This window comes from Lingula anatina, chromosome 3 (assembly GCF_051362555.1).
Source record: "Lingula anatina isolate TDL-2025a chromosome 3, LinAna3.0, whole genome shotgun sequence".
Taxonomy (NCBI): domain Eukaryota; kingdom Metazoa; phylum Brachiopoda; class Lingulata; order Lingulida; family Lingulidae; genus Lingula; species Lingula anatina.
In genome coordinates, this window is record NC_141769.1 from 7,823,114 (window position 1) to 7,834,622 (window position 11,509).

Consider the following 11,509-nt stretch of genomic DNA (forward strand, 5'->3'; position numbering starts at 1 on the left):
CATATATCTAGTGAGTAACAAGTGTGAATTCTTGGTTATTTTGTCACAGGGATACATGGGTTCAGCTTGCAGGGAGATACATTACACTTTATCCGACAATACACGTGCACACAATACCACACACACACAAACACACACACACACACACACACATTGCTATTAGATTTTAATAGGTCATTTTAGTAGTTATGAATTGAAGTAAGAAGATTAGTTTAACTCTCGGGGAATTTTTCCATGATATTTTATTCAAAATTTGCCAATTTTCAAAAAAGATCCAAGTGAGGTATGTTTATTACATAATTGTGACATAATGTCCACACAATTAATGTACTAAGCTCTAACATGCTGTTGCTTGTAATGATCTTTTTTTTTTACATTGGGTGATAGGAGCACAGGAATAATCCAGCTGATTTGCTGGGTTTCCTAAGGCAAATATGTTCAATATAACGTTCCATGCAAGGCGATCGAGCGTGCAGGCCACAGTTGGAAGCGGGGCACGTTTTTCCCTTGATTTAGCATTATCCATGGACAGAAACTCCTCTCTCATGGAACTTTTGGCTTCGCTTCTAGTTTTCCTAGACAGCACCGCCTTCAACCGGGAACCTTGGTCTCCCTCAGAAGTTTCAGGTGGGTTGGACACTGCAAAAAGAAAAAAAAGATAGAAGGCACAGAAGTGAGAATAATTTGTTCAATGAGTCCTAGTGATTGAAAACATGTGACGAATACGCTCTACCGGTGGATGTTAGATATGACCAACAGGTGGGCATTTGTGGCCATTTCTCTATCCCATCACGTTATATATATATATATATATATAACTTTTCGTGGTCTGAGTTTGGAAAGACACTGCTTGGACCGAAAAGGACTATTTTGTTAAGGAGTACTTATTATGTTATTGATATAAAAACATTTAAAAAGTTAATCCGTTGTCTGTAATACTACATTAAATACTCGTAAATATGAAGAGTTGGCGACCTGGTCAGGCCCATTCTGAGATCCAAAGTACACGTAAGGCATTTTCCCTCACTTCTTATGACTTTATATATTTTATGTATCTACTCTCAAGGTCAATTTAGTCAACATTTGGCCACACAAGGATCTTTGTAAGGGGGGACCAAAAGCCCTTTCACTACTGGTTAAGATAAGAAGCCTCATCAAGAGGCATATGTAACTGATAAAGTCTGTGACGGTTCACTTTTGGAGGTCCTAATAGGTAATCGCGCGACAGAGGGTTATACTCGAGCTCTCAACAAGTCCGCAACCTGCTGCGTAGCCGCTTAGGTGACTGTGGGTTTCGCCAGGCAGGCCATAAATGTGTTATTCTCGCAATGTGAACCAGTACAGTGTGTCGCTTAAGTATAGGCCTAACGCTCGATATGAAGAGGACCTGATTGAACGCCGGTGTTGTCACTCCTACCTTCTCGTTTTCGTCTCCCAGGTGGCGGCACCAGACCAGGTGTTATCGACAACGCCCCAGTTCCCACCAGGTTGCACGAGTCTTCTACGCATGCCCATTGAGGTACTTGGAAATTGTATTCCACCGTTAGCTGACACAACAACAGCACGATAGGCTGAAATTGGAACATAGGCAAGTAGGTAAAATATATGCTGATCAAGAAACATGGGCAAAGCAGATGGAATGAGCTGATAATGAATAAAAGAAAGACAATAAATTGCAGTAAAGTAGTTGAAATGCATTGATAACTAGAATAGCACTCAGAGAGAGCAGTCCTCTGCCAAGACAAATGATAAACTTATAATTAAGCATTGATTAATTAAAGGTCATCATGTTTGACCTATCCTGAAAATTTCCTCAAAATCCGCCCATAACCTTTTGCATTATGATGCTAACAGCCAGTCAAGCTAACAAACTAATGGAACCAAAAGATAACCTCCTTGACGGAGATAATGAACTGTCTGGTAGGGCTCATTCCTAAAGAAACTATCGGTCTACGTAGATCTATGCAATTCTGCGGGGAGTCTCGCTGTATGCAATCAGTTTAACATATAAACACGCCCCTCTTGATTCCAACAGCTTTTCTGTATTCTACTCAACGTCCGGAGGTGTGTAAATGTCTTAATCTGATTGCATTCAACGAGAGTCCCAGGGAGTTGGATCGATCTACGTAGACCTATTGTTTCATTGGCAATGGGCCCTTAGCGTACTAATGTGAGGAGATGCTGTAGTTTTACCAGCGGTCATCTTTTCGCTCTTCCTGTTAGATAAAATATTCTCTTACAGGGCATTTACTTTACATCATTTTATAAGAACTCGTGTTTCAAAAATAAATTGAAATATTCATATCCAGTACGTTACAATTTTCATCACTTAACTCAACATGTAGGCCTACATACGTAATTTGAATTATGTCTCCCAAAGAGGAATGTGATGCTCGTGCTGCTTGCATGAAAAGGTACAAAGATTCCGTGTAAAATTTAACAAATGATTAACTGCTCATCTACAACTAGTGTATGTGTGTGTGTGAAAGTCTTGGTATCTTCATACACATACCGTAAAAAATTCAACGAAAATCTGCGGCAATCCTAGACTGTTTAAACCAATGCAATCAAAGGTCTTCGTGTTGCAGTCTTGGTCATTTTGGCAGGATGATCCTTGAACTACAATGATATGCACACCTTAAACATCGTGTAATCAATTAACTTCGTGAAACTTCAAATATGTTAGAAAAAGTTAACATTAAATGTTGTTTTATCATAAGCAATCAAGAGAAGCAGTGACATCACGGAGAAAAAACACGGAGTATACTGCTAGAAGATGTGCCGCTCTGTAAACGTTTCTGAGTTTTTTTTTAACGTTTTAAGTTCACATAAAAATGTTATTAACTTTAAACACATTTTGCTTTATATTTATCTTGATGTATTATTTGTTGTTTGTATTTCCGGCACGCCCCCGCCATGCGCTATTGCACCCTGATTACATGCATGTATTAGATCACAAGATTAGATATATCTTGTCGAAATTAATTCAGTGCACGAAATGAGTATACGAAATTTTTGGCCCAGAAATGTCCTTCTGTAAAGTAGTTCACGCATCTTGGATGTCGGGGATGTGAGATGTGAGCTTCTCTCACATTTTGTGGCCGTTGTTTTTCTCTCGCCCACTTTTTTCTCCATTGTATGGAGGATGTATGTGTCACAATTAGTTTCATGCTGTTTTGATCATCCCCCATAACTTTATATTTAATATATTTTCGTCATTTGAATAAATGAAAGATTTCAGTCATGTGCACTTAGTATTATTTACTTTTGAGCAGAAAACAGCTCTGCTGAGCTTGTGAACATTTGCCTACATGAATTCAACACCATGAAACTACAGAGAAGACAAAATGACCTGCACAAATTCACTAAAAGACACAAAATGCGCGCTAGACCTAAACATAGCAAAAAATATCCTGGAAAATAAAACTGTTTTTAAAAAACTTTTCATATATAGGTATACCATATTTGAAACTGTTAACGAACTTACGATCTGCATACAACCCAAGTTTAAAATTTCTGCATGTTTGGTCACTCTCGTAAAGAAGATAAAACCTGGTGACTTTTTGCACGTAAAGGTATAAACAGCATATTAGACCCCCCCCCCCAAAAAAAAAAAAAAAAAAAAAAAAAAAAAAAAAAAAAACTTACTGTTCTGGCACGTTCCATTCGGCAAGGGTACAGTGGTCAGCGGGCAGAGACACGCCTGAGGGGAGCCGACTATAAACGTGAACAGCAGCGGATTCCGTACACAGCGTGTGTTATCGCCACAAGCCAGTGGTGGAGTTCCGATCGCTTCTGTACTCGAACAAGCACTGAAAAGGCTTGTACTGTTATCGTTTGTATACCCTGAAAATATAGGATACTCCTCTGTATGAATTGGCTTCCATGGCTTTCACTTATCTCCACAGAAAGTGCTTTTTGGTGTTGCATTTGATATCACATGCTTAGCTTTGAAAAATACTACTACACGGTTTAACGAACCCACCCAGCATAGAATTGCATACTGTTTAAAATTGCTAGAAATTGTGAAGGTAAATCATTTATTTAAGTTTATAATTTTAAGAGACAATACAGAATTGTTCTAGTCTCCATGTTTCCTGTAGATGGACATATCTATGTATAATAAAGGAAAGTCAAAGTGAGTATACCTATAAGTGGCGGGATGACGGACATGGCTCACTTTAAAATGCTGGTCTGAAACAAAGAATAACACTTACAGATGAAGAAAGATGTATACCCCATGTTACACAATAGAAGCCTCTGTCAACAAAGGAAACATGGATAAGAACTTTTGATTTGAGAAAAAAACTTAGATGCAGTGCGTGAAAAGTAATGAATCGTAAAATTATATTGTTTGTCTTCTAAGAGACACCGAGGCCAGCTGAGAAATGACGTTAATTCTACGCAAAACTTCTCGCTGGACATGTACACTGCAATGCCATCTATTTCTAACCGGGAGTAAATAATTTGGCTTGGCGCCGTTAGAAACTCAGCGTAGCGCTTGGGTGGTAAACGCTCTTTACATTCTGTGTTTCTTTGCATGATTGTCTGGCAAACGTCACGTTTGGAGGAATTTCCCAAAACTGCACAGGCGATATTGCATTGTTATGCAAGCGATTACTGCCAGAAAAAAATAGTTAAAACTATTAATAGCCTACTTCTTGGAGAAGGGGGGTCGTCAAATGCCAGTGCCATATTAATTTTGTAAAATGTGATCATAAATTTTACTCGCATATCATCGCCGGCTTACAGTACAGAGTGTTTAGAATTATCTAATTAGTTATATTAGGAATATATAAAGTGAAAAAATCAGCCTGTGACCAGGTAGAGAGCATCTTGTATTTACCTGTGAGTACTTGTGCTTGCGAGTAATCGGATGGAGTAGAGTGTCTCCTGTCACTTCAAGCTCCTGAACGTCTACTGTAGTCGTCCATTACAGTCATGCGATCACTTACCTAGAAGATCAAATCAATGCTCCTCTCTCGGCCGGTAAATTTAAAGCCGCTTCCGTTTATTTGATTGGATACGGCGTATTCATTAACAGTAATTTTGCAAGGAACATACCTCAACCTCTTAACGGTGCATGTATGCATGCAGATGATAATGACTATGTTGGTGAGTTTCATAGTCAAGATATCATGCCGGGTTCTTGCTAATTACGTTAATTATATTGCAGAGAATGTCTTTAACTACCGTTTATCTCTAAAATACTAAATGTCGTGTAGAAAATTATCATACAGTAAGCCTAATATGTGTACAGATAAACGACGCATCCTTATCGTTAAACACAGAACTTTATTGTTTGACCATAGTAGTGCTAGTAATAAACTGCGACCATCAAGTGACTTTGGCTGCGGTATTCTAATCAAAGCATTACATCTGCGTTTTATCGAGAGAAGTACTTGTCTTAAGGTGCATTCACAATGCAGCTATTGCACGAGGTAGATCGATCAAACTCCGAGGGTACCTTAGCCGAATGTAGTCAGATTAACTAATTCACACGCCTCTTCTTTTTTACAACGTGCGCGTGTAATTAACAGCTTTTCTGTTTTCTATATACTTAGCGCCAGGGAGGAATGCTAAACTTTTAATCTGATGCATTCGGTGAGAGTCCCCGCGGAGTTGGATTGATCTACCTAGTACGATGGTATCATTGTGAACGCACCCTTATTCTTAAGCATTCGCCTGTCATTAAAAATAAAATATTACTGTAAAAAATGAAGAGGAAATAGAAAACGGTAAACAGATTTTAATAACGGCCAGATTTGACCATTAAAATGCACGCTTTACCTGAAGCACCATTAAGATCAGCTTAACACAGGTATTTACAAATAATTTTATACTTCAGCAGCAGAGCTGGGTAACGTAAAAGTAAAGAATGCACGATATAAACGTAGGCTTCAAAATATATGTGGGTGTCTGCGACGCAGACATAGTTTCCAGGACAAAATTCATCTCTTAACTTCGGTTCAGAACCGAGCCTTGAAATTACTGTATGTCTTACGAAAATATCCCCTAGAAATCAATTCGATCATAATGAATTCTTGTCTTTAAGCAATTACAGACAATACGGATATTTTAATGTTTTAAAGATACACCTACGTATCTCTATTCCACTATTATACTTTGAAAGCACGTGCGTCGAACACTGAAGTAATTGTTTAAGTATATTAATCAGCGTATATTTATTTTTAAAGTGCGGTGTAACAAGTCCTAAACAAGTGTGATTTAGGTGTTACAAATAGTTTTTTTTTTTGCGTGTAACTAATTTGTTGCCAACATACGATTCAAATACCTTTAACTATTGACCTGAGGTCTATACGTCTGAATAGGTACATGTGATACCTCCAAACTTTTAAGAGCGATATTTCATAGTGCTTGTTTACCAAATCCAACACAATCTACACGCTTTGTACCTCTATAGGGTTTGTGCATGTGTATTAAATCAAGTGTGATGCAGGCACGGTATGTCAGTTCAAATGTGCAATTGGTTTGATTAAAAATCACAAACTGTGCCTGCCACTGATCCTGACGCAGAGAAAAACCAGTGTGAGGTCATATATTGTTCCCATGGCAGTTCACGTGTCAGTTGTAAGTCTGAACTAAAGGAAATGCCAGTGAAGTCTTCCCAGGCAATGGCTATGCATTGCTAGTGAGCCAAGTGAACCAGTTCGTCTTCCGAGCCAAACTTTGGTTAAATGTACACAATCCAGTCAGCCGTGTAACCGAATCCTGTGGCACCGTGTATTTCTGTCACCTCATTAAACTGTTCCTTTGTATACCGGATGCTACTTTGCCATCCGGGGACAATACCCTGTCCAAATGCTATAGTGGATGTCGTTGTATTCCATTTTAACCAGAAGGCATAATATTTTCTTGAACCTATCAGGTCTCGAAATTGATACCCATAATTAATAACAGGATCGTCGAACATGCTTGGAATTTTCAATAAAATGGCTGGATTGGTAATATTTAATCCATAAACATACATACAACAGGTAATGACGAATGTGAAAGCACTTCTTCCACGCTCTTTGATTATGATGTAAACCTCATCGCCTGAAAATTAAGGCAGAATTCAATTTAATAAATATAAATGCTAATCAAAAATCGGCCATTATACCACTATGTTGTGCCCTTTGAAAGCAGAAAGAATACTTACTTAACTGTACCGTACCTTTCACGTCAAAACGAACGCGGTCCCGCCTGGAGAAATCAGAGATGGGGAACTTGATAGAATAATTGATGTTATCCGGTGTGGAAAAGTTGAATGTAAATTTGGAATTACCTAGAAAGGTAAGTACATCAAAACATCAGACTTCACAAAGAAAATGAAGGGAATTCCAAGCAAGAAAATCATTTAAGAAATAAAAGTCTCTGGGAAAGTCTTACCACAAAACATCCGAGACTGGCACTGGCAATGTTACTCTAAAAACAGAATACATCTAAACAAGACATGGCAAGCAAGAGAATCCCGTTGATCGAAACGTATTATTAATGCCCTTGTTATATGGAAAATTATTGTGATAGATAACGCCAGAAAACGTACATGCCACTTACCAATGTTTACTTCAGTCGATTTACTGATGAGTTCTGAAAGGAAACACGGATAGATGATATATTAATGTAACATTTTCTGTTTATATATATTTCAAAATAACTTGTCGGCACCTATTGCTGATGACAAGAGGCACTGTGAGTGATTTCCTTCCATGGAAATCCTAGTAACTCTTACTTAAATAGATGTATTATTTAAGGCATACTAAAATATACTAGCCAAATAAAGAAACGCAAGTATATGTTTTCACCACAGAGCTTCAAAACGACCAAATATGCGTATGTGAGTATGGCCACTGTATTCAGTGACAGATCACCATCTGAGACCTATAGCAGAGGACTGATACGCTTGTGTGACATTAGACAATGGCTAGCTTAGATTTTCAGACGTCTCATTTGAAAACAAATTGGCACAAGGTCTTGCATTATTTTGTTGTCCACCATCAATGCTATATGACACTGGCATCATAATCCGAGTTAGAAGACTTAATTACAAGTTAACATCATGCCGCGGCCATCTGATCTGGACAAGTTTCGTACCATTGGCCATTGCTTTTGGTACAGTTTTATGATTTTGGCGGTCACAAGTGGCAATTTCCAGACTGGAATTGTGGTGATTGTGTCATGAAAGCATCAACACCCAACCCTACTTTTGCTCCAGCAGGACAACGCCCGTTGTATATATTCCATTTTGTGGTTTAGGGCACTATCTTCTACTAGTACTAACCTGACATCACAATTGAAGTTATTCCACCAGTAATTAAAAGAAGTCCCAAGGCTACCATTGTCTTCAGTTTTGTAGTTTGTTTACCAGGCGTTCCACTGACTTCACTCCTTTGGTCTTAAACGAACAAATAATAATAATAATAACAATAATAATAATAATTATTATTATTATTATATCAGAACATACGTGTAAAGTAGTGCGCATGTTGAAACAAGTATATCTATTCTTCCAATAATAATAATAATAATAATAATAAGTTTCTTATTTGGCCCTTTATATACTACCTCAAGGCGCCTTACAATGAAAATATAAGTAACATCACTAAAATCACTACAATGTTTTAATCTAAAACACTCATCGGAACCATTTAAACTTAACACTACTAAAAACTCAATCTTATTAAAACTATATAAAAAATTAAGAGCAATAGACAGATTTAAAAATGTGGGTCTTTAGAAGGTACGGATTATGTAACAAGCAATGAATGGCACTAAAAATGTACATTCATCACAAAAAAAGTCCAACACAAGTTCAAACGGGAATCTCCATCTAGCTGTTGATAGTAAATAAGCTCGAAAATTGCTTATCAGCAAAGCAGTTTGTTGGTACAATTTATAAAATGAGGACACTTAACTACGAATCGTTTTACACAATACACAGGTGTTTCAGAAGGCGCTTTGTATTTTCCATCTGGTCCAACTATTAAACCAAAGACTGCACATTATGCACTTCTTAACAATTATATTGTTGCGTCCATTTTACTAATGTGTGTATTTTTTTAACTTACCGTTTTTATTGAAAGTGCCAGGAATAGTATCATATATAGCGTACCTATTTTGGCCATCATCGTATTTCATATCATATCCCACGGGATTAGCCCCTCCAGTGGAACTCATCTTGGGTATGCAGAGATGTGATTGAAATATAAAAATCTTCCTGGCAATTCTGATCCCCACTTGGACAGACAGTCACATCCAGACAATGACGCAACTGCGCTGTATAGGTAGGCATGGGATGATATAATACATACCAAAACATGAAGCTGATTGGATCAATAAATACTTGTAGGTAGTCACAAGAGTGCTCGATTTTTATTTTATACCCAACACGATGTATGCATCACTCATGTTTGTCAATGTAATGATTTACATGAGGGCATATTTACTTTATACACCATATGGGTATTTCTGTGGTCCATTGTGCGTTTATAAAACGCTTGTATGACACTCATTCTTTGCTAGTGGTGCACTGCAGGGGGGCCATAACAAGAATGTTATTTAAATTTAGATAGCCAACCAAATTCTCATGACATCGTTGTGTATGTTTCAATAACAAATCAAAGAAGCTGCATGAGCAAGGAGGATGTTGTTATAAAAGCAAAAAAATAGAAAAAGCAGAAAATATATCGAAATAACCCTCAAAATGGCGTCCTTTTTTGTGGAATTTTGACCCTACCTCTATTTAAGAACAGTTTGTTTAGGGTTTGAATGGATTATTGAAGCAGGAAATACATCTACTGCAAGAAGATATAATAAACAGAATGTGCAAATTGTTATTTAAATAAAAATTTATTTGAAGTCACTGAAAAATGATCACAAAATTAGCTTAACTTACGATACATGCGGTGTCCCACCCCGATGAAAATTTCATCTAATCCTATCTTTCCGTATTAAAACTGTTCAATCGTCCAAAGTAGTATGTCGGTTAGTTTGTGTCACGAAATCCAAGATAATATCAGTTTTCTTAAGAATTTCACATTTATTGCTCAGCAAGGTCGATTTTTCTTCACCGCGTCCCAATATAACGTTCGCAACGCTGAAACTTCAGAGATCGATTTTTATCAGACGACTTTAAAATGCCGCGTGAAAATTATACATCGATAGCGATCTTCTTCCATACTCACTAACTGATGACGTCTTACACACGAATGGCTTCTTTTGCACACTAAAAAAACCAGCTCAAACTGGCGGGTGGCCCATTCTGATAACGCATAACGCAATGACGCTGTCGAGATAGGATGCAGGGCACAGGTGTAATTCCCTCGATTTAACCGTCACAGGATTGTTTATTGGGATCTTCTTTGTATGAAGGTGAGAAATAATGAGTTTCGTTTCATTTTTCTTCAATTGTTTCAACATATTTGTGTACCGATTGATTTTTACCATTTTATAAGTAGGGTGACTTCGTCTGAACTTTCGTTTTGCGTCTGTTTCACATGGGGGACTAAAGGTCATATTGAACATGGTGACGCGGTGATACCGTATTCATGTTCTCTTGTTCTCGAAAACTCAATCATCGAAATTGAATTACTTTTTTTTAGTTTTGTCTTAAATTAAGCTGCTACACTGTATTCCGTGCGTTTAAAATTTAACCGTCTGTAAAAACAGCAATAATGGATTACTAGCAACACTTACGTTACGCAATGAAGCACCGAAAATGGGTGAAGAAAATGTGTCTCAGTAATGCGTGTTTGCCACTCATAATGCACTGTACTTTGTTTGAATAAGCAATAAACTATTTGTGATCTTAGGTTATCCATTGTTCGTTATCAGAGTTAACAGATTCTTTGTGTGATTTTTTTTCAGAATCCCAAGAGTGGATGCCTTAGTGAGCACAGAACAGATATCACCATTGGTCTACATATGTCAGGAAGAATGTTATAATTATGAACTTTGTGTTACACTGAACTTCATTTTGTTAAATTTTGTATTTAACTGAACTTTATTGTGTTAAAATAATAATAAAAAAGTAATAGTTCTGATAAAAAACTACAATCTGGAACATTCTTTAGATCAACTTTGTTCAGTGTGTGTCCCATATGACAGAGTTACAGTAAATAAAATATGTGAATTATTCCTCTGTGTTTGTCAATTCCATTTTAAAAGCATGTGAAAGTGGTGTGCCCCTCATGAATGAAGTGTGTATGGATAATAGCAAAAATATTGTTATTATTTACATGATTATAAAAAGTTTTCGACCCGCGTCAATAACGTTACCATGACCCACATATTCACCATTTTTATTAATTATGAAATGTGGATTAAATTCTTCAAAACCAGTTTTGAAGCATTGAGACAACACCCCCTTATGATTTAAACTAAAACTGAAAACATTCCATTAGACTTTCATTAGTTTGTGCAAAATATATTACCCAGGGTAACGCGTCTTGGATTTGGTGGGTATAGCTGTTCAACTCTCCTGTGTGCCCTAAAAAGGGCAGCTGCT

At 37.2% G+C, this 11,509-nt stretch overlaps 1 protein-coding gene across 1 annotated transcript; it reads right to left on the minus strand.

Moving 5' to 3' along the window:
- Window positions 1-224: 224 nt before the first annotated feature.
- On the minus strand, window positions 225-5,074 carry LOC106170341 (uncharacterized). The gene is made up of 6 exons (XM_013550184.2): window positions 4,847-5,074; window positions 4,149-4,194; window positions 3,649-3,846; window positions 2,513-2,619; window positions 1,418-1,571; window positions 225-639 (listed from the first exon to the last, which is right to left on the minus strand). Exons 2-6 carry the CDS (start codon window positions 4,171-4,173, stop codon window positions 338-340), a joined length of 786 nt encoding a protein of 261 aa, XP_013405638.1. The 5' UTR covers window positions 4,174-4,194; window positions 4,847-5,074; the 3' UTR covers window positions 225-337.
- Window positions 5,075-11,509: the final 6,435 nt, after the last annotated feature.

Bases quoted from the DNA above. Each gene is read 5' to 3' on its own strand.
- LOC106170341 (XM_013550184.2), bottom strand. From the start codon at position 4,173: ATGTCCGTCATCCCGCCACTTATAG. The intron at 3,847-4,148 runs GTATACTCACTT...CTATATTTTCAG, and splicing joins CGTCATCCCGCCACTTATAG to GGTATACAAACGATAACAGT. The intron at 1,572-2,512 runs GTATGTGTATGA...TTCCAATTTCAG, and splicing joins TTTTCGTTGAATTTTTTACG to CCTATCGTGCTGTTGTTGTG.